Here is a 23,778-nt window from a genome sequence, read left to right as displayed (position 1 = left end):
CACTTACTATGTGACTTTGGGTTGTGCCTTCAGCTCTCTGAGCCTCAGTTTCCTCATCTGTAAAGGAGGGATGATGATAACTCCCTTGCAGGGTGTTGTGAAGATTAAATGACGTACTGCAGGTAACACACCCACGTATAGCAGGCAGTCACTAAACATATTTAATACTTCTTTTTATAGTGCTTTACGGTTCACCAAGTGCTGGACACCTCCTTTGCCCTGGGAATGCTATGAGCTTCCAGTCTGATTAATCCCTGTAAAAGGCAAAGCTTGGCTTTAGAGTGGTAGAAGGGGGCTCTCCAAGTGCTATAAACCTTAGGCTCAGGAAGTGGTTTCTGAGTGATCAGTGGCCTTCTAGGGGACAACTACAAAAACTTGTGCAGAAGTTTGATCACTTCTACTGTTTGCTGTATGTGGGGAATGAAGGAGGGACTTTCTGAGAGCCAGGATATGTCAACATAACTGTAACCTAGTAACCCCTTAGCTCCACTTTGCCATATGTGTGGTCAGGATTTAATGTCCTCTATGGAGAGAGAGGTATGGGTGGAAATAAACTGTTTCCTCTCCTGGAAAGGGCAGAGTAATAGCTCTGAAAAGTGTTCAGTGAACCAGCTGTGTGCTTATGCTTGTTGGAAGGTGGCACCCTCTCCTCAGGCACCTTTGCTTTGCTTGGAAGGGTCAAATGCAGCAGCTCTTATGTAGTTTGAACCTCAAACCTTGGTGTGTGTTTTTATTGGAGTCTAGGGTAGGGACAAATAAATAACCATTGTGAAATGATTTATGATAAGTGGTCCACGTTCCCAATTCAGTGAGCCTCACCAGCTTTTTTCCCTCCCATCCTAGTACATCAGTGCCTTTGTGATTTCTCCTCTTTAGTTCCAGAGGCAGTTTTAGGGAGATACCACATGGTCTTCAGCATCACATCCTGTCTAGAGCCTACCCACTAGTTTTTAAAAATCCTTTCCAATAAAAAACACGTTTTACTCTGAGGATATGCCAAACTTGACATTTCATATTTTTGATACTGTAATTTTCTCTAAAATTTTGTGGATGGAAAAAATTATTTCAATACTTATATTCTGCATAATTTTGTAATATTTAAATTACTGGTGGTTTGCATTTTTGAATGCTGACTTTATAAAAAGTTAGCTCATTCCCTATCAGTGCTACTTCTAATTACAGTGTGTAGCCAACCCCAGATGACCTCCCTTCTCTTCATTCTTTGAGATTCTCTCCCTTCCTTCACAACTGATAAGGAGGAAGGTAGAGGTTAGTGAAACCTAGAGGTTAGTGAAATTCTAGGTTAGGAATCTAGACTCCCTTTTCAAGGAGGAAGGCAGCCAGGGCCGTGGGCTGATGGGCTCTCTGAAGTGAACTCCCATCTGGAATTTACTGACCTGCAGGGGACAGCCGAGAGGTAGGAAGAGCAGAGAAGGCTGAATGGACTTCTGCTGTTAGTTTTCCGCCTAAGGCATATACCTGCTTGGGTGTTTCACCACATTTAGGGGCTTTCGGGTGTGCGTCAACTCTGGCTATGTTTGCTGTGAACAGCCTTTTATGCTCATCCTCCTCCAGCTCCTCATGTAGAATTTGTCCCATTAGACAGCAGTGTGTCTTGCCATAAAACCTATGAGTTCAGTTAACAGTGAGAGTTTCATACTGTACAGGGCCTTATCCCTCTTGGGGACTGCATCAATGTTGTATAGAATTACCTGTATACAACCCAGGGGCTGAGAGGAGTAAAGGGGACTAACGTGCATACCAGTTACTTTTATGTATTTTTAAGAAACAGGAAACTGTCAAAACTGACCTGGCATCAAAGAACTCTGATCTTTTTGTGAAAATTTTTGGCCCCTCGACAAAGCTGTTTAAGTGTTTGAGATATGCAGTGAGACCTTTTATAAATCTTAGAGCAAAAAGAAGTTCAATTTAGGCTCACTGCTAATAAACAGCAAGTTGGTACACTTAATATAGATATTATTGATACACTTACTTATGATTTAGCATATTTGGATCAAAAGCAATAAATGATGAAGGTAAAATATATTGCTTTAAATTGCTTCACAATATACAGATTAGGAATTTTGGGTGATGGGCAATATACCATCTTTAGTTTAGAATTTTTGAGCCTATAATGCCATCTTAGGCTCTAGGTCAGGTAGGTGTCAGCAAACATTTTTTGTAAAGGGCTAGACAGTAAATAAGTTGGGCTTTGTGGGCCATGTACTGTCTGTTGCAGTACAACAGCTGCAGAATCTCAAAGAATGAAGAGAAGGGAGGTCATGTTTGTAGAGCAAAGCAGCCATAGACAAACTGTGAATGGATAGGTGTGGCTGTCTTCCAAGAAAACTTACATGGACACCGATATTTGAATTTCATGTGATTTCTTTTTAACAGTTTTTTAAAAATTTTATTTATTTTTGGCTGTGTTGGGTCTTCATTGTTGTACACGCGGGCGTTCTCTAGTTGCAGCGAGTGGGGGCAACTCTTTGTTGTGGTGAGTGGGCTTCTCATTGCGGTGGCTTCTCTAATTGCGGAGCACGGGCTGTAGGCGTGTGGGCTTCAGTAGTTGTGGCACGTGGGCTCAGTAGTTGTGGCTTGCAGGCTCTAGAGCGCAGACTCAGTAGTTGTGGCACACAGGCTTAGTTGCTCCGTGGCACGTGGGATCTTCCTGGACCAGGGCTCGAACCCGTGTCCCCTGCATTGGCAGGTAGATTCTTAACCACCAGGGAAGTCTAATGTGGTTTTTATATGCCACAAAATATTGTTCTTTTGGTTGTTTTCAACCATTTAAAAAGCATTTTTAGCTCATGGGCCATACAAAAATGGGCAGTGGGCCAGAGTTGGCCTGCAGGCTGGACTTGACCAAGTCCTGCTCTAGGTCCATATGTGTTGATTTTTTCCAGTGTTCACTGGTCTGGAAAAGTGACAAGGAGGCTTGCTGATTGAACCTTTTACCTTTTACTATAAACTAACTTTAAGAGGCATGGGAGAAATGGTTAAAAAGGTAAATTTTGTGTTAGGTATATTTTACCACAATTTAAAAAAAAACATATCGAGGGAGGGAAATTTCATACACATACATTTGGATCTTTAATAAGACTTTAAAAAATACTTTAAAAAGAAATTCAGTATGGTTCAGGGTGCACTACATAAAGAAAATAGAGCCTTCCTCGGAACCAGCCCATTGTTTGTTCAGCTATGCAGATGTTGCTTGGATCAAACTGTTGAGAGATTTGTTTCTCAGAGGAAAGCCCAGGCAGCAGGTGGCACCGGCCCTGAGACATTTAAAAAAAAAAAAAAAAAAAAAGGAGAAAAAAAGAAGAAAACAAACTTCTGTCACTTTCCTAAACAGTTGAATGGTTCTATTGTCATTTTTAAAATGGCCTTTAAAAAACAACAGTGTGCTTAGCATGGATGATTATTTTGTTTTAATTAAAACATTTTCGAAAAAACAAAATGAAACACTCAAACATACCAAATTGATTGTGTTTGTACTGTGGAACAGTTAATGCAAAACACTTGCGAGAGGCTGTAAGTTTGGATCTGTAGTTTTTTCTTAGTTTTTGCCTCCTGAATAAGGATAACAGAGGAGGAAGTGAATGTGTTCCTTAGCAAACTACCTGTGCAGGTTTTGAGGTGAGGTGTCCTCAAGTCCCCTTTTGTCACCTGGCAGGTTAGTTTCTGGCTGGCCCACAGTGAATGGGTGAGAACGGTGACTGACATTCTTCCACATTCATTTTGACCTTGAGTATCCAGGTGGAACCCGGAAGCATTAGTCTAGGAGAGGAGCCTGAGGTCACTCTGTTTTGTCCCCCTCTCTGTTGTCTTCAGTGTCATTCTCTCAAGATGGCAGTGCTTCTTCCCCAGACATCGCCTCTGGGACATTATCCTCTATTCGGATTAAGCAGGGAAAGGAAAGAGGCCGTTGTAGAAATATTAGAAGGGTGTCCATACTCCTCAAAAATAGCCACTCCACAGAAACCTGCCTTCTCGTCCTCTAAGGAAATTCCTTCCATCCCCCTTTTAATCCTCTTTCTAGGTAAGCACCTCCCTTTCCTGGACTTGCACCAGTTTGAAGAGGAATGAGGTTGGGGCTAGGAAGTACTTTACAGACAAAAGATTTGAGGCCACCTCACACGCAAGGCTGCCTCTCCCTCCTGCAGTTATGAGAGGGTACTTAATAACAGTACCCTCTCGGGGCTGCCCCTCTGCTGGGCCCAGCTTCTAGTTTCTCTTGCCACTGATTTAATCCCTGGCAAGTAGCCAAAGCATTAAACTTTTATTGTTCAATTTACCACGAGGGCGGGGCCCTGCTTCTAGTGGGCTGAGGAGGCTTCCAAACCCCAGTGTCACACCACATTAGCAACTTCAGACTTTGAGGGCTGGATTTCTTTCAGTTTGGTTAGATTCTTGGTTAGAACCAGAGCAGTATATTCACACTCAAAGTTTGAAAGCTCGGAAATAATAAAAACAGCATAGGCAACTTTTAAAGATGATACAAAACAGTTGTGGCATTGACTTATAGGACTAACTCTAAACAGAGTTAGAGTTTATTCTTTTAAACAGAAATGTTAAATGGCTGTCCACGTTCCTTGGTGTCCTAAAGTTGGATGAAAACATGGCGACCAAGTAGTTCTAGAACAGTAGGGATTGTTAACCAATGTCATCACAGTATGTAAATTACTTGCTGCTGTTCAATCTATAAAAATTCATCTTCAAAGAAAATTATTGGACTGGTAAAAATATTTTTAATAATGACCACAGAAGCCATATTTGTTTTTCTTTGATGTTCTTCTGAAGACTTCTTCTGGTTTTAATCAGATTGTTCCCACATAAAATACAGTGGAAATCTACAATAATAAAATCCCTATTCCTATGTCTATGGGGAAATAAACAGGATGGGGACTGTCCTTTTAAGGGGCTTTCCCCTTCCTTTTCCCCAGACTCAAAGCCTCTATTACTGGTGGGTGTTTTGGCATCAGTTAAGGGCCTTCAATCCTTCCCTCCCTCCATGTTTTGCTCTTTCATTAAAGTGTTTCTGTTGTCTAATTATATCCTTTCAATCAAATTAGAGACTGCAGCATCTGGTGAGGGCCGTAACTGCTGCCATCTGCACCTCGTATATACAGGCCTTTTCAGCTGAGAATCACTCAACTTCCAAATGGCAGGAAGAGATTTGGAAAAAGTTTAGTTGGAAGGGAGGTTAACTTAAAAGGAACATCTTCAAAGGCTGGGTTCGATGCCCTGCTTGCTGTGATGTGTGCACTGCCATGCAGAGCTTCATCGGCTTGGCTCACCGAAGATTCTTCTCTAGTGCTTCTGGCAGATGAAGGGTTTCTGATTGTCTTAGCTGAAATGACTAGTCCTCTCATCCTTGTTATGGGCTTGAGGCAGCTCCGGGGCGAGCTGAAAATTTCTCCCTTGAGAAGAATCTTTTGTTATGTGACCACCGGTTGGTTAATGAATCTGACACTTTCTGTTTATTTGACCATTTCTTCTAATTCAGTGGTTTCAACTAGAGGAGATTTTTTGCCCCCAAGGGACACTTGGCAATATCTGGAGACATTTTTGCTTGTCACAACTCACTGTACTGTGGGGAGGGGTGTGCTACTGGCATCTAGCAGGTAGAGAGGCCAGGGATGCTGCTTACGATCCTGGAATGCACAGGACAGTGGCCCCCTTCCCCCCCAGAATTATCCAACCTGAAACGTCAGTAGTGCTGAGGTTGAGAAACTGTGTCCAAATTATATTATTCTTTTACCCTTCCCTTCACTGTGGCCTCGAAGTAGGCAACTCTGATCAGCATCTTTTTTCACTCTTAAGAAAATAGATTCTTCATTGTCCATATCTAAACTCCTTAAGCATTTCCGTGAACAGTGTTTCAAAAATCTTAATGGAGTAAGGTCTGTGGGTCACCGTATGTTTCCACTCTGGTAAGAGTGCCAGATTAAATACAGCACACTCAATTAAATTTGAATTTCAGATAAACAGTAATTTTTTGTGTTTGTCTCATGCAATATTTGGGAATACTTATCTTTAAAAATCATTCGTTGTTTATCTGAAATTCAAATTTAACTGGGCATTCTGTACTTTCATTTGCTAAATCTGACAACCCTACTCTAGATCCATGAAGCATTACATGAAACTTTAAACCTTTGACTAGCAAATCAGTCTGTTGGCCACCATCTGCCCTTATTGTTCTGGGTGACTAGAGGTGACAGCAACGCTTGTTCTTGTTTTTAAGTCAGTGCTACACTGAGACTTTCCTTCTGCCTCAAGCTGTCTCCATGGCCAGAACTTCTGAAACTTGTCACTTGAGTCATATTTTTATCTTGGGACCAACCAACAAACGCTTATCAAATGCCTACTGTATGCCCAGCATCTCCGACTAGGAGTCGTCCCTGTACCAATTCTTAGAAGACGACAACTTTGTTGCTTCGGGTTTTACTTTAAAGATGTGCTCTAGAGATATGCTGTCTACCTGGCAGTCAGCTAGCTCCCCATTCAAGGACTGTTGTATTATTTGCCCATCCCACGTCAGCCAAGGGAAGCTGAATAGCCCAGAGCCTGGCTTCCATGGAGCATTGGCTGCCCTCCAGGGCTCCATTATTGGGGAACTTTCTCTCCCTCTGAAATTAAAAATAGGGTACAGGCAATACTGATGAAAGTTGTCCAAAAGCTGGATTATATTAGTTTATTTTATTTCCTTTTTAGTCTGACTGAGAGCTTCAGACAGCGTGAAATAGTGTTGCTCAAGTGATGGTGAGGCAAGGTGTAGATTTGAGCCAGGTGTCTCCCATTGAAAGCAAACTCAATATCAACATGAGTATTCATTACAAAGGGGGTCGCTTATTCCCTATTACAAATAGCTCTACCATGTATTCCATTTAAATAGCAGACTCCCCTGGTTTAAATAGCAAGCATTTGATTTTCAAATACTTGATTTATATAAGCTTTCCTGGAACTTCTCCCAGGTCATTGCTAGGTAGGGCATGATAGCTGGCCTGGAGGCACAAATTGGTGAGGAAACCAGGGCACTCTGAACATGTCTGTCATGGGTTTTTCCCCCTAGCCCTCCATACATCTGCTTCCCTCATTCAGCAAAAGTTTGCCAGGCACGTTCTGTGTGGTCTGTAGTTGCTGAGAATACAAAGATGAGTGAAGAAACTTACGGGCTAGTGGAAGCAGGGCCAGGTGCTTCTTGAGCAATTATAGGTCAAGCTGATCAAGTCTTAGAAGAGCTGGGGCAGCAGATGCTGTGGGACTTGTTTTAGAGCCTCTGGTTTCCATAGGAGTATAGTGCTATCTCCTCTAGACCCTGAGCTTTCAAATAGTTCTCCATCTTTTGTCTTTTTTGTTTCCTTTAGAGCTGATTTATAATGTACTAAGTTATTGCCCATCAGAGAACTGGACTTTGAGCTTTAAAACATCTTATTGTGCTTCCCTTTTCCTTATGTGAAAACTCTAGTGTGAAATTTTATATCAAGATTGAAGAGGATATTTATAAATAAACATCTAAAGTAGATCCATTTATACTCAAACATTACACCGAGAGAGGTGCCATCACCACACCGTGATAGAATATGTTCTGTTGGTATTGGCAGTAAAGTCCATGGTTAATTAATGAAATGTTTTTCTTAGAGTTCTGCTGAGCTAGTGACTTCTAACTGAGTGAGTCCATGCTTTCACTGAGGCTTGGCCTAATCTCTCTGTATATGTTACAGAACTAGATGTTGATAGGTTAATGGTCATTCTTTCTTAAGAACTATCTCCTGGTCTTCAATTTGATGAGTGTACTTGTATATAATATCCTAAATGATGAATGTAAGTTCCTCAAGCACTACTGCATGTTCATGGTGACTCTTCCTGGCAAAAACACATGTCCTTCACAGTGACAGCCACGGCATGCTTTCCAGTGGGTCCTGCCTGGGTAGGAGTGGAACATATTCAAGATGAGAGCCAGATGGGAAGAGTGGTACCCAAGCAGCATTGCATTCTGGGCCTGCTCTGCCTCAAGAATTATCTATTTTTCCAATTTTTATATAACAAATAGTAAGGACCCCTCTCTGAAGTGTTTTCGTGGGTCTTTTGAATTTAAACCTATTGTCTATTGCTTACGATATGTTCAGTTTTTCTTAAAATAGTCTTTTAATTAAGTATTTATCTGTTAATAGAGATGAATAAACTGGAGATTCAAATAGAAGACCTCAGGTCTCCTTCCAAAAGTATGAATTCTTTAGTTAAAATAACTTTGAGAGGTATGGTCTTTTCTTCTGACATTGTTCCCATGAATGAAAAGGAAGATCTAAAAGATATTTTAATGGAAAAGCTACTGATAAATAATTGCAGTGATTATTTTTGTGGTAATTCTACTTTGGGCAAAAGTACAAAAGTACTTTGTCCTCTGGTCATTTGAACTGTGAATACGTAGTCCAAGAACATGGTAGGTGAATGTCTGTCTTGATTTTAGATGACTGAATTTATGGCTGATTGAGTTTGTTTATCGTTCTTGAAAAGAAACTAAGGTAGATTAATTGTAAAACAACATGTTAGTAAGTATTTTCCAGATGTCCTTTCAAAAAATTTTCCTTTGGGAAATTTAGAACATATTCAAAAATAAAAGTGTAAGGAAGTCGTGTGTATCCATCTTCCAGCTTCCACAATCATAAACCAAGGCCAAAGTATTTCATCTCTACCTCTTTCATCCCCCCAACTAGATTATTTCATAACAAATCTCAGATATCATATCATCTTATCTGTAAATATTTCAGTATGTATCCCTAAAGGATAAGAACTCCTTTCAAAAACATAGCAACAGAGACTTCACTGGTGGTCCACTGGGTAAGACTCCGTGCTCCCAACGCGGGGCTGGGGGGGGCCTGGGTTTGATCCCTGCTCGGGGAACTAGATCCAGCATGCATGCTGCAAGTAAGAGTCCGTGTGCCACAACTAAGAAGTCCACACACCGCAACTAAAAAAAAAAAAAAGGATCCCACATGCTGCAACGAAGCTCCCACGTGCCACAACTAAGATCCGGTGCAACCTAAATAAATGAATAAATATTTTAAAAAACCAAACATAGTAACAGTACCACTACCATTATCACAACTAAAATTTTAACAATAATTTCTTAATATCGTCAAATATCCAGTCAGTAATCAGTTTTCAGATATCCCTGGTTGTCTCATTGGTGTTTTTATCATTCAAAGCAGGACCCAAGCCAGGTACAGTTAGGTGATGTGACTTTTGAGTCTCTATTAACCTAGAGGTTTCTCCTCTTTTTCTTTTTTTTCTTGAAATTTATTTGTTGAAGATGTAGTTTCTTCTAAACAAAAAGAGTGCTTAAGTGCCTCTTTCAGAGGGAGGGCCCACATGGAAGGTGAGTTATTTTTTTCCATAGAATTCTCACTTCCATTAGAGAAATGGGTAGAATTAGAGAATTTTAAGCCTGGGAGAGATTTTAGCCATCAATCCTTTCCTGTCACACTCCCTCAGACTTTTGAGCCTCAGTTCTATTTTGTTAGAATCTTGAAATTAGAGTTTAGAGTGAAGGGATATTGAGACCACCTGTCTCAAATCCTCTTGTTTCACCAGTGAAGAAATGGAGCCCCAAATCCAGGTGATTTCTTCAAACCCCGCAGTGTCAGCTACTCATCTGGTGTTATTTCCCCTTTCTTCCAGTGATTCTCAATATGTACCATGTGTATAGAAGGCCCCTTCCTCCTACCCTCTCTCTAAGTAATCTAGGTGATCTAGACCTGATCACCTGCCTCCATGTAATCATGGGAATCTCTTCCCTTGGGGAGCTATCGGCGTTAAAGACGCAGAGTGTCTTCTCACAGGCTCGGCTGTGTTAGGATGGGAAAGTCTGGGAACCCCTGCCTTCCCAAGGCCACGTGCTTCTTTACCATGGGGTTCCACATAACTGAAATAAGCATTCCTGAAGTGGTTTTGAGTGTCTGAGGGCAAAAGGTGATTTTGCCAGGGACCATAGGCTTTGAAGACCTACCCATGAGTTCCCACTGGACACCAGTCTGTATTGGAAACCCAACAGAGCAGCAAGTGTGCTGTGCAAACATCTGACAACACTCTTGTGTTGCCCTCTAAATATTAAAAGGAGCTTTTTCCACCTAAGCCTTGTATTTCTATAATCTACCCACCTACCAAATTTTATAGATGTCTTTAAAAGAACAGATGTTCCCACTGGAAAATGTTTTCTGCCTTCGTATTTTAAGATGCCATAATTCAATTTAATGCTTATTGATTCATGTTGATTTCAAACTAGGCTAAAACCAGCCAGATTCTTCCAACATAGGATCAATAGAGATGCTGAGTAGTCCTACATGGATGGAACAGAAAGTCAGCTTTGATGGATTAAAAACAGTGACTCTCACAAACATCATATAATAGAGATCTAACTAGTAATTAGCTACCAGAAAACCAGGAAAATTCAACACTCAATATGAGAAAAACCTCAATAGTGTGGTTTCAGGCAAACAGTGTAGTTAGGAATGACCTAGTTATAGAGCTTCATTGAGAACTTATTCTTCAACTTTATTAAATGTTATCAAGGAATAGAATGTCTTTTGCTTTCCTACCACCATCTCATATATGTCAAGTTTTAATTATTTTAAAACACATCGTTATAGTTTTAAACATGAACTTTAAAAACGCAGTGCACATACAACCTGTCAGGAGTTAAATTGCCTGGTTCTCTTAACTTAGCATTTTCCTCACTTATAATAAGTACAGATATTGAATTATGTGATTTCAGTAGCATATATAAACAAAGATGTGTTTCATCCCACAGTTCAAATTTTGATTAAGAAAAACATGTACCTTTTTTCCCTTACTTTTTATCCACTGAATGCTGGGATTCAACATAGGGTTCAAACCATATATATTTTTCCTATCCTGATGGTAGCCTGATAACTGCCCATTAAATCACTAGGTAGACAGACTTTGGGAATTGTATTGTGGAAAATGTATCTGGGAATATTTCTAGGTCCTCTGCAGGTCATGCCTCTAAATCAACTGAAATCTTCAAATAATGTTACATACAGCATGCGAGTATGAGAGCCTATGGAATTTGAGGGATAAATATCAAAGTTTTGAATATATATGCCATCAAGTCAATCAGTCTTTATACCAACCCTTCTAAATTCCAAACATAATAAACAATAATAGTTTTATGAGAGAAAACTCAAGCTTGCTTTTATTAGCAATGGGGAATATTGAACTTTCACCCAGACATGGTCTTTGTCCTCAGATCTTCCTACCATGGGGATGACCTCCAGGCCTTCATGCAGCAGCAGGTCCTGCAGAAAACAGTTGGTCTGCACAAAACCATTTGCTCAGAGATCCTCACCCAAGATTTGTATACCCTAATGTGATTCCATATATCTCAAGAGAATTTCAATGAAATTAGCATCTCCAGTTTTTTTTTTTTAATACATTTATTTATTTTATTTATTTATTTTTGGTTGCGTTTGGTCTTCATTGCTGGGCGCGGGCTTTCTCTAGTTGAGGCGAGCAGGGGCTACTCTTTGTTGCCGTGCACGGGCTTCTCATTGCAGTGGCTTCTCTTGTTGCGGAGCACGGGCTCTAGACGCGTGGGCTCAGTAGTTGTGACTCGTGGCTTCTAGAGCGCAGACTCAGTAGTTGTGGTGCACGGGCTTATTTACTCCGTGGCATGCGGATTCTTAACCACTGCACCACCAGGGAAGCCCGCATCTCCAGTTTTTAAAAATAAATGCCATATGCCATATTTTGGAGGGTTTTGGTGCTGGAGAAAAATATAAGGAATCACCAACTTAGAAAAGTAGAATTAATCCCGAGTGCTTTGATGCCAGCCTTGGAAGTTTTTATTAAGGAGTTTTCTTCTGTATTTACTAAGTTTTTGTCAGGCTTGTGTCTAACTTAACAGCTGTTTTCATTCAACCCCCAAAGCAAAAGATTTGCAGTTTTCTGATGGAGAGGAAGGTCCAAGCAGAGATGAATGGAATGGGTTCCAACTGGAGAAGACAGGGAGGAAATAAAAGTGCTTTCACAGCTTATTATTCCTCTCTTTTCAAAACACCTTCTCCCTTACCTTCTGAGACCCACATGCTTCCTTAGCTTTTCTCCCACCTCCCAGGCTGCACATCACTGCTGGGCCCCTCTCTTTCCAGGCCTGAAACATTGCAGGGCCCCAGGGCTCAGCCCCAGATGTCTTCTCTCTCCACACAGGTGCTGTTACCTCCACACTGTGGATCTAGCCTTGGCTTCTTTCCTCAACTCTAGGCTCATCTAGCCATCTGCTTACTCTGTATCTCCATCCAATTTTCCTATCCAAAACCAAAGCCTTGATTCCACCCCAAGATATTCTGTGCCTCTTGGGTCCTCCCCATTGTAGTAAATGGCAGCACCGCTCATCCAGCTGCTCGGTGTTGTACCTAACTCCTCTTTCTCTGGGACCCCAGCAAATACTACTGGTTCTACCTTCAGAATATGTCCGGAATCCGGCACTTCTTCCTATCCTTCAGCTACCAGCCTGGCCCAAGCCATCCTTCTTTCCAGCTCATCCTTCTGCAGTAGGCACCTAACTGGTCTCCCTGCTGAGTGCTTAGCCGTCTCTACATAGCTCTTCCTCCACCCAGCAGCTACAGTTCTACTAAAAGATAAGTCAGATCGTGTCATTTCTCTGCTCAAAGCCCTCCAATGACGTCCTGTCACTCTTAGAACAAAAGCCAAAATCTAATTTATACGACCCTCAAGACTTTACATGTCCTGGCCTTGCCTGCCTCCTCCTCCTCTTCATTTCCCACCACCCTCCCCTGCACTCACCCTACCTGGTCGGATCAGAGGAGCTGCCTCACAGTTCCCCAAACCTTCCCCAGCACATTGCTGCTTGCGGGGGGGTTTGCACTGGCTGTGCCCTCTGCCCGGAAAGCCCTTCCCGTGTCCTTTACGTTGTTCGCTTCCTCCCCTTGTCCACATCTCCCCTTGTCCTCCCCTTGTCTCCTCTCCAGGCCTTTCCTGACCCACCTCTTCTAAAAGAGAACCCCCACCCTTCCATCTCTGTCCCCTAACTCCATTTTCCCTTGTAGCACTTCTCACTGGCTAGTGTTAATTTTGATTGGTGTATTATGAGCGTGAAGCCCTGTGAGCATGTGAGCTCTAGGAACACAGAGTGTTCACCACTGCCGTCCCAGTGCTGTGAACAGTGCCAGACACATAGTAAGTGTTGAGTAAATATTTGTTGAAGTAATGAATAATATCGTAGACATTAGATTTATCACCTTTGCTTGTTCTCTTTCACTGAATGCATAAATATTACAACCAGCCATGTGATATTTTATTTTTTATTGGTTTAAGCCACACCTTGCTTGTCTAGCCAAAGCTTAGGCCAGTTTCATAGTGGTAGGAAACAAGGGAGGCAGGGTCCTCATCACCTAGTGCACACCCCAGTATTCTGATGAAATCAAGATGCACACATAACTTTAATCCAGAACGTTCAAGTTTGTTTTTTTTTCCCCCCACCACAATTGACATGCACTGGACAAGTCTGTTAAAAAATAATTGTCAAATCTGGTAACACTGCCTCCATTTCCCTAGCATAGCTAAGAACAAGACTGGGTCTAGGAGGAATAGACTAAAGCAGACAGGCCTGCTCTTACCCACTCCCTCTCTCAGATGCCACCTCATTCCATTCCTGAGGGCTGACACTTGTGTGTATGGCTACCACATTCTTTTGTGTTACAAATCAAGTCATCTGAGTCTCTGGGAACACCGACCCCACTGCCCTGCAGGTTGCTGTCTATTGCTAAGGCTTTCCAGTGGTCGGCCAGCATTTCTGGCTCCCAAGCCACTCCTTTGTTGAATTAATGAATAATATCTCCTACCACTTTTGATAGGAGAAAAAGAAGTATTAACACATAGCAATTAAAATTCTAGCAATTGGCAAAGATTGGCTTGATGTTCTTAGAATCATCACTTGGGCAGCTTTCTAGAAATATAGGTTCCCAGGTCCCACTCTAACCTTGGGATTGGGTAGGGCTCTGGTGTGGTACACACACACACACACACACACACACACACACCCACCCACCCACCCACCCACCACGTGAGTCTCTCTCTCCCTCTTTCTCTCTAGCAGATCATATATATTCCTAGTGATAATAAGTGCTATGAAGCAAGCAAATGAAGGGCAGAAAAACAGGAGTGGAGATGGTGGGGAAGGGTTTTCTGAGGAGGTAATATTTAGTCTGTGATGGGAAGTATTAGGGAAAGAACGTTTCGGGCAGGAAATAGCGTGGTGTGTTTACAGAATTAAAAGCAGACGAGTGTGGCTGGAGCACAGCACGTGATGAGGGGAAGAGCTCGGGCCGGTGGAGGGAGGGCCTGGGGCCACATCGAGGGGGCTTCACAGACAAGGATGACGGCTTTGGGTTTTGTTTCCAGTGCTCACGTTTTCCTGGGAACTTTGAGCCCTGTGCAGAGAATGCGTTGCGGGAGCACGAAAGTCGAAGCTGTGAGACCTGAACAGGACCGTATTGTCCTCCGATGGAGAACAGGAAGAAGGTGGCAGCACCCAAGATGGAGAGGAGAGTGGGGTTTCAGGGAACATATTTGAAGAAAGTCAACAGGACTTGCTGATGAGCAGAAAGGGGGTGAGGAAGAGCATGGGGAAAGCAAGGATGATGCCGAAGCGTTCTATCGGAGGCAGTATAGGGTGTGATCGAGTGCCCCAGGTGCCTCATCTGTGAAATGGGAGTATTAAGGGACCTCCCCACTGGGTTGGTGGTGAGTTGATGTAAAGCACTTAGCGCAGAGCTTGGCACACGGTAGAACACTCTAAACATCAGTTACCTTTGAACTTTTTTATTTATGCAGACTCTTGGTGGAGGGCTCAGTTGTCTTGGAACATGATGAGTTGCACTTCTCGTAACATGTAAATGTCACACCAGGCACGATAAAGTGCTACGGTGTCCTGTGCCGCCTGGGAGTCCAGGTTCTTTTGGCTGTCCATAAAACCGGACTGTTCCAGACAAAACGCAGGGCCCAGATAGGGAGAGGAAGGGGGTACAGGAAGAGAGATGGTTAGCAGGTAGATTTCAAATAGTAAAAGGAATATCTTTCAGAATATAGGTGTGCTTGTGTTGTGCACATGCTTAGGCCAGAGGAGGCACATGCACTGCACCAGGAGCCGGCAGTGAGAGTCCTTCATACCGGAAGTCGTGGGTCAGCACATGCCAGGAGAGGGAAAGAAATAAAGCTAAGAATGTTAGTGTAACTCCCCCAGATTGTCAGGTTCCTAGTGATACATCTTAAAAAAGTGTTTGAAGTGCTTCTATCTGTCAGTTTCAACTAAGCTAATTTTTAAAAATTGCTCTTTGTACTGTGCCTTTCTCATGAGCCTCTGTGAATTTAATGCATGCAACATGTGGGGGGAAATCCTCTCAGCTAAAGTTCCCATCCCCCCCCCAAAGTCTGAGAGGCAGATTTGATTTGATTTGATTTGATTTGATTTGTCTGCGTTGGGTCTTCGTTGCTATGCGCGGGCTTTCTCTAGTTGTGGCGAGCAGGGGCTGCTCTTCGTTGCGGTGCGCGGGCTTCTGATTGCGGTGGCTTCTCTTGTTGTGGAGCACGGGCTTGAGGCATGCGGGCTTCAGTAGTTGCAGCACGCGGGCTCTAGAGAGCAGGCTCAGTAGTAGTGGCGCATGGGCTTAGTTGCTCCGCGGCATGTGGGTCTTCCCGGACCAGGGCTCGAACCCGTGTCCCCTGCATTGGCAGGTGGATTCTTAACCACTGCACCACCAGGGAAGTCCCTGAGAGGCAGATTTTAGAAGCACATTGCTGCACCTGCGAGGATTTTGTCATTTTATTAAACGGACCTCAGACTATGTTGAATGTGTCCTATAGGAACGAATTTTAGAAAGAGGTGAGAGAAAATGCCAACTCAGCCCCTGCTCCCTCCTGTTGACTGTCTGTTTTGTGGCACCTCTATCTCAAACAGCGTGGGGAGGACTGTTCTTCATTACCAGGGAATGTGAGTCATTCCCAGACTTGTGTGATTGGGATTCCAAAACGTTGCTGTATCTGATGGTCTTATTAAATCCAAGTGTCAGTGCAGCCTTTCAGACTGTAGGGGAGAGCTCAGTTACAGCTGGTGACCTGGTTCTAGTTACCACACAGAGATGCTGGCAAGAGCAGTGACCCCCTCCGAGCACCCAGAGTTCCTCACGGATGGCTGTTACCAACTCTTCCCAGATTTGGGGGTTTCCCGGTTCACTCCATAGGCTTCATTACAGTTCAGCTCCCTGTTTATATCCTAGTTGGGATCTGTATACTTTAGGGGAAAATGTCCTAGTGTCTGTAGACAAGCGAGTGCCAAGATGAGCCTAGCATTTGGAGGGTACCTCGTTTCAGATTTCCTCAGCCCTACCAATGTTAAATCTACTGTGTCCAGGATCTAGCAAGACACTATCCATTTCTAGCTTGGTCCAAACAAAACAAATAAAACATCAAGCAAAGAGGGAGGAAGCTATAGATGTTGCCAGAAAATTAGTTTGCTCTGTCTTTTCTTTCTCCTAGAATGTTTCACAGCCAATGGTGCAGATTATAGGGGAACGCAGAACTGGACAGCACTGCAAGGCGGGAAGCCATGTCTGTTCTGGAACGAGACTTTCCAGCATCCATACAACACTCTGAAATACCCCAACGGGGAGGGGGGCCTGGGCGAACATAACTACTGCAGGTAAGATGGGGTTGCACGGTACTTAAAAAAAGCTCTGGTCTCCTCTTCCCATTTCTTCTGGCCTTGCTCACAACAGGGAAAGCTTCTTGGTCTTCTTTTGCCCAACTCACAAGGCCTTTCTTGTTACTGTTTTAAAAATCTTTCTCCCAAAACTGCGCTCGCACACACACAATCTACCCGCTCTTTTCAACTTGGGTTGCTTTGATACTGGTTTTCAGAGCTCTGCTTTCCTGTCTGATAGCTTCCATGTCTCTTTGGGAGGGTTTTCTTAGTTGGCCCAGAAGACAGTGCACAAACAGCGGAGCTTCTTAAGCTGCTGTGAATGTCATGGGCAAGCAGAGCACCATCTGTGACCCAAACCTCCCTCTGCTTCTGAGCAAAGGAAGCTGCCCTGCGTTGTACCACCTCCTGCCAGCCCAGGACCACCTTGCTGTGGGAGCAGCTGTAGCCATCAGATTTGTGCTGTTTCCTTCTTTTCAACAGACTAAGGTGTTCCTTTGCTCTTTCACCTCCTGTCTGACCCTCGCAGGGGCTGAGATCCATGGTGCTTCAAGCATGTACTTGTGACTGGGGAGATGATCCATGGCTTTGATCAGATTCTCAAAGTAGTCAGTGATCCAAAACAAGTTGAGAATCACTGGTCAGTAGGGACCAGAGCACCCTTGGTTATAGCTACGTTTTAGCTATTTATACCCAGGATCCTGGTAACATGACTCATGGGTCAGCCATGTGTTGAATTTAATTATTAATAGGACAGGTGCAAAGGCAGCCTCTTGAGCCATTGGGACAGGGGAAAATGATCACCGAGCTACTCTTTGAGCTACACACTGTGCCCCCAGTGCTACCAGAATGTTGGAATCTCAACCATAGCACTGTTGACCCAGCTGAGACAACATATTTATACCTGCATTGCATGGGCCACAGTGTTTACCTACTGCCCTTTCCAGGTACCTTTGCTAACACCCTAGGACCCTTGTGCTTATCTTGAAGTCTCAAGGCCTGTAGTCCATGTTTATCCCTGTGCCTTCAGCTCTTTGCTTCACCTTGGTTCTAATGTGTACCAACTGGCCATTCCCCCATCGTTGCTGTTGCACTATTTTTTTAGTTTGTTATTTGATTGCTATATTTTGTATGTTACATTTTATTATTTGTTTGCTATAAAAGTATTAAAAGTTTTTCCAAAAAAAAAGTTCTCAAACACAACAGATATATATATTGTTTAAATAAAAGTCCCCATTTTTGGGCTTCCCTGGTGGTGCAGTGGTTGAGAATCTGCCTGCCAATGCAGGGGACACGGGTTCGAGCCCTGGTCTGGGAAGATCCCACATGCCGCGGAGCAACTAGGCCCGTGAGCCACAACTACTGAGCCTGCGCGTCTGGAGCCTGTGCTCGGCAACAAGAGAGGCCATGATAGTGAGAGGCCTGCGCACCGCGATGAAGAGTGGCCCCCGCTTGCCGCAACTAGAGAAAGCTCTCACACAGAAACGAAGACCCAACACAGCCAAAAAATAAATAATTAAATAAATTTATTAAAAAAAAAAAAAAGTCCCCATTTTACCTCTTTCCTCCCAAATCCTCTCCAACAAGGCCTACTTCCCAGAGGTAGCAATTTGTATACATGCTATTTCACATTTCTCTATCATTTGTATTTTATTGTTAACATTACACATGCTCATTAAAGAATTCTTTGTTGTTTTATTTTCAAAGTTATACATGTTCATTATTTTTTTTCTTGCATAATTAAAAAAATTAACCACACTCCACTTCTGGCTTATTTCCTTCCCCTAGTTTTCCTATTCATGGGAATAGTTGGCTTGGGTTGGGAAGAGTATTTAGGAAGAGAAACCAGTGTTTGTTTTTTATTTTTACATAGTTACTTATCTTATTGTTCTAAAGTGTCTCTTGGTATTAGGCTGTTGGTTTATTCAGTTATATTATTGTGTTATTCTATTATATTATTCTGTTGCCTTCTATCAAGCAAGCCTTCTCAGACATGCTCCTGACTTTAAGGTAAATTTTAAATTTCCAATGAGTTTTAATTTATCTGAAAAAAAAATCTTTTCTTATAGATTAGTACCCAGTTCTACCACTAGGCTCTCAGAAATGCACCAGTAAATATCCATTAAGAAAACTGAGAGCGGGGGGACCACCTTCCTCCTGAGCCTTGGCTGGCTGCGGTCCTCTCCTTTGATTTGATGGAATGTACCAGACCTGAACTAACAATTTATCCTTCAAAAAAAGGGATACTGAAATTGTCGATTATTATCACATCAGGGAGCTGGGGCCTTTCATTTTAGCACTGCAGCAGAGTCAAAGATGAATTTGCTTGTTCTTTTTTTAACCTATTCCGATGCTTTTCAAAATGGTTTTGACATTGATAACAAACAGTTGTTTTCGAAAGCCTTTACCAAATACTACATCAAAGCCGAACACTGAATAGAGGGAGGAAAATGACAGTGAAACTGTTTAAAGAAGGGCTTTGTACAAATTCTCCGACTTTGATTTCTCAGCTGACATCCGACACCCTGTTTGTCTTATGCGATGTTTCCAGACCCATCCCAGTTGAGATGTCTGTGAGATGGCGAGTGATGGGAACGCACTTCTCTGGCTCCACATATCTGGACTGGGGGGAGGCAGAGAGGCCGGGACAGCAGGGTTGGCACTGGTACCTGCCTTTGGGCACAAAAAATAAAAGGACCCTTTGTGCTTCAGGGCAGCTTATCTTCTGGGCCACACAATAGGCTGATCCCTCCCAGGCCTGATAGGGGCTGCTCCAAAGCTCCGGCTGCAGGGTCTTTATGCCCATTTCCGGCCTAACCGGAGTGTCAGGTTTCCAGTGTTCTGAGTCCAAATAAAAGGAGCTTGAAAAGCAGCAAAGAGAGGCGAGGCTTTTCTGTGTGTCCAGTAACCCCTGCCATCTTTTGCTGTGTTTCAGCAGCGCTGCCCATTATTGTCGTGGCATCTCTGAGTTGAAAAGACCTTAAAGGCATTTATTCCAAGCCACTCATTTAGAAATGTGGAGTAAGTCTTTTGCAATTATTATTGCCATATCAGAAGTTGGTACCAGGATTATAGGACTGTATGTTCTGAGTGAAACTCTTTGGCATAGTTTTTTTCAGAATTCTCTGAGAAGTTAGTGTTTTGACGTGGAAATAGGACCCATTTCTATCAAACATGAGTTGACTGGCCTGATCCTGGTGAAAGCTTGTCAGTGCAGTCTACGTGATGTGAATTTTACTTTATTGCTTAAAAATTGCACAGTGTTCATTGCAGAAGAAATGAGAAAATAAAGAGAATTGGAAAAGAAAAAAATTAAAATTACCAGTAGTCCCATCATCCAGTGATAAATACTTTCAAGAGTCTGGTGCATATCCTTCCCTAAATATATCTTTTCAAAAATGGGATTGTTGTCATCCATCATATACCATCATATCCATCCATCATGTTTTAGAGCTGCCTTTTAAAAAAACCTAACGACATTGTGAATATCTTTCCATATTAATAAATGTGTCTCTACACCACATTTTTACCAGCTGCCTAGCATTCCCTTATATGGACATATTTGTTTAACCAATCCTTAATTGTTGTTTCTAACTTTTTTGCATTATGAAAATGCTGTGGTGAACATCTTTGTAAGTAAAGATTTCCTTAGAATATAGCACTAAAGGAGAAATTGCCAAGTAAAGGGGGTTTGCGCGTATCTTCAGGGCCTTTGACTCTAATCACCAAGTTTCCATCCTGACCGTTTGCTCCATTCACATTATTATTATTACTTTTAAAATTTATTTATTTATTTTGGCTGCATTGGGTCTTCGTTGCTGTGCGTGGGCTTTCTCTAGTCGCGGCGAACAGGGGCTGCTCTTCATTGCGGTGCGCGGGCTTCTCTTGTTGCGGAGCACGGGTTCTAGGTGCGTGGGCTTCAGTAGTTGTGGCATGCGGCTCAGTAGTTGTGGCTCACAGGGTCTAGAGCACAAGCTCAGTAGTTGTGGCGCACGGGCTTAGTTGCTGCACGGCATGTGGGATCTTCCCGGACCAGGGCTCAAACCTGTGTCCCCTGCATTGGCAGGTGGATTCTTTATTTTATTTTATTTTATTTTATTTTATTTTATTTTATTTTATTTATTTTTATACAGCAGGTTCTTATTAATTATCTATTTTATACATATTAGTGTATATATATCAATCCCAATCTCCCAATTCATCCCACCACCACCACGCCCCCCCCCCAACCATTTTCCCCCCTTGGTGTCCATACGTTTGTTCTCTATATCTGTGTCTCAATTTCTGCTTTGCAGACCAGTTCATCTGCACCATTTTTCTAGATTCCACGTATATGCATTAATATACGATATTTGTTTTTCTCTTTCTGAATTAACTTCGCTCTGTATGACAGTCTCTAGGTCCATGCACGTCTCTACAAATGACCCAGTTTCATTCCTTTTAATGGCTGAGTAATATTCCATTGTATATATGTACCACATCTTCTTTATCCATTCATCTGTCGATGGGCATTTAGGTTGTTTCCATGACCTGGCTATTGTAAATAGTGCTGCAGTTAACCTTGGGGTGCATGTGTCTTTCTGAATTATGGTTTTCTCTGGGTATATGCCCAGTAGTGGGATTGCTGGGCCATATGGTAATTCTATTTTTAGTTTTTTAAGGAACCTCCATACTGTTCTCCATAGTGGTTGTATCAATTTACATTCCCACCAACAGTGCAGGAGGGTTCCCTTTTCTCCACGGCAGGTGGATTCTTAACCACTGTGCCACCAGGGAAGTCCCTGCTGCATTCACATTCTTATCCGTAGTTTTGCAAACACCTGTGTTCTCCCAGCCATGGGACCACCGTGTTCATGGTTAAGGTGCCAGTGCTGTTTGGCATCATCTGTTCAGTGGTTAGTTGTCCCGGTTACACTGCAGTGAATTTGTGTAAACATATTTCACCTTTGCTCACTCCCTACCCCCGCCCTCAAACTCTGAAGTTTCTGTTGGAGTGGATAGCTTTGTTCTTGTAGTATTACCACTTTTTTCTTCCTCATAAGAGGTGGCATTAAGATGTATACGAATTATTAGAAACAACACAGAAGCCGAAGTGTTTTTTTGGGTTTTTTTGTTCGTTTTTGGTGAGGGGCGTTTGGTAAAACTGAAAAGCAATGAGCCAGTTGACTTAAAACAATGGGAGTGTTACCAGGTGTGTCCTTTTCCCTCCACAGAAACCCAGACGGCGATGTGAGCCCCTGGTGCTACGTGGCGGAGCATGAGGATGGTGTCTACTGGAAGTACTGTGAGATTCCCGCCTGCCAGAGTAAGGCTCTAATGCACCCATGGCAGGTTTCGGGACCCTGAGCGCTAGGCGTGCAGAGTGGAGGCCACTGCCGGGGGCAGGTAGTGCAGGCAGGTGGGTTTCCTGAAGCAGGTGAAAGGAGGAGCCACCTGGCTGAGGATTTTCACTTCTCTTATGGAGGCTTTTCAGAAACGGGACTCTCAGGTTTCTCTCAGGACCCCATTCCCTTGATGGATAAGCCCAACCACAATTTCTGCTTCTGCTTGATTTCCTCATGCTGATTCTTTCATGGATAGAGATGGCACCAGCTCAGTAGCAGTCCAGAAAAAAAAAAGTACCTTGCACTTTGGGGAATTAATTTTTTCGAATGAGGGGATTCCCTGGCAGTCCAGTGGTTAGGGCTCAGCACTCTCACTGCTGGGGCCCAGGTTCAGTCCCTAGTCGGGGAACTAAGATCTCTCAGGCCACATGGTGCCGCCAAAAAAAAAATTTTTTTTTTTAGGATGAATGAATAGCCCTTTATAGACAGTAAAACTAAGTTACGACACTGCTTACTGTTTAGATTTGGTGTGGTATGTCTCCTGAAAAATGGTGTTCAGTAAATATCTAACTAGATACCCTCCAAAGCCAATGTGATAGTCCCTTTCCTCACATTAGCATAAATATGTTCTATTGTTATTTTATGATAACTCACAACTTGTCACTCTCTACTACTGGAAAACCCACTTTCTTCTGTCTTTTAGCACAAGACCGTTTTCTAACTGGTTCATTCATTCATTCCCGCATTCAGTGTTTATTATCTGTAAGGTACAAAGGCAGAAAGATACCCTGACCCTCAGGGAATATGTGATGTGGCAGGGGATCTTAGAAAGATACTTTAAAACAAGGTGGAAACTGTTGTGGGAAGATTTAGAGTACAGGAACCAAAATCAAACATGGTACTGTAAAGCGTTTACTAATGCAGTGTTTATAGTATCTTCTTAAATACGCCAAAGGAACAGGATTTTTCAGTTCCTAGAGCTGAATCAAAGGACAGCTCATTCATAATAATTCTACCTGTTTTTTTTTTCTTTTTCCTTATGATTTAAACCTACCCCTCGCCCTGCCTCCTCTCCCATTCCTCAGGGCAGGAGGGTGTGTGTGGAGAGGGTATGGAGGTCCACGTGAGACCCGCGACCCTCTCCCTCCTGCCCACCACAGCGGTCTGAATTCTGCTGCCTCAAGGGGACCAGTGCTCACCTTTCATGAACTAAACTTCCACATGTCACCACTGTCTGGCAGTCATGCCCTCACTTTGCTATCCTTCCAACCTGATATAACTTGATTCAGTCCCCCAAATTGAGAAAACAGTAAAGACCAGAAGAATAGGCTTTTGCCCAGGCTGCTTAATCAAATTTTTAAAGTGAAAAACATCTCATTTGGCTCTAGTTATGTAAAAAAGGAAGGGGCAGGGGGAGAGGAAAGCAGATTTTCCTCGGTCCATTTGTTCTACACAAAGATAGTCTTTTAGTACCAGCCTATGTCATTCTCTCAGGAATGGCAAAGAGGGAATTTCAATCTGGTCGCTTTTATTTGGAAAGATAATCCTCAACTCGCATTTATAAAATATAATTTGGGCCAATGGGAGTGGACTCATGTGGTCACTGAGACTAAGTTCCAGAGAAGAGAATTATAGCAAAACAGTATGAACCACCTAATTCCCCTCTAATTTGTAATATTTGTCAGATGTACCTCACTGTCCCAAAAAAGAAAA

At 42.8% G+C, this 23,778-nt stretch overlaps 1 protein-coding gene across 2 annotated transcripts in view; it reads left to right on the top strand.

Annotated features, from left to right (window-relative positions):
* The window catches only part of LOC118906806 (kremen protein 1), a 144,496-nt gene that overhangs the window by 1,444 nt on the left and 119,274 nt on the right, over nucleotides 1–23,778 (top strand). For both annotated transcript variants that reach the window (XM_036874489.1, XM_036874490.1), the window contains exons 2-3: nucleotides 16,579–16,741; nucleotides 21,955–22,046. In XM_036874489.1, the coding sequence (XP_036730384.1) occupies nucleotides 16,579–16,741; nucleotides 21,955–22,046 (255 nt within the window). The remainder of the gene's footprint in view (nucleotides 1–16,578; nucleotides 16,742–21,954; nucleotides 22,047–23,778) is intronic.

The sequence above is a fragment of the Balaenoptera musculus genome, chromosome 14, assembly GCF_009873245.2.
Source record: "Balaenoptera musculus isolate JJ_BM4_2016_0621 chromosome 14, mBalMus1.pri.v3, whole genome shotgun sequence".
Taxonomy (NCBI): domain Eukaryota; kingdom Metazoa; phylum Chordata; class Mammalia; order Artiodactyla; family Balaenopteridae; genus Balaenoptera; species Balaenoptera musculus.
The sequence above is the reverse complement of the archived record's forward strand: the minus strand, read 5'-3'. Positions and strand labels throughout refer to the sequence as shown.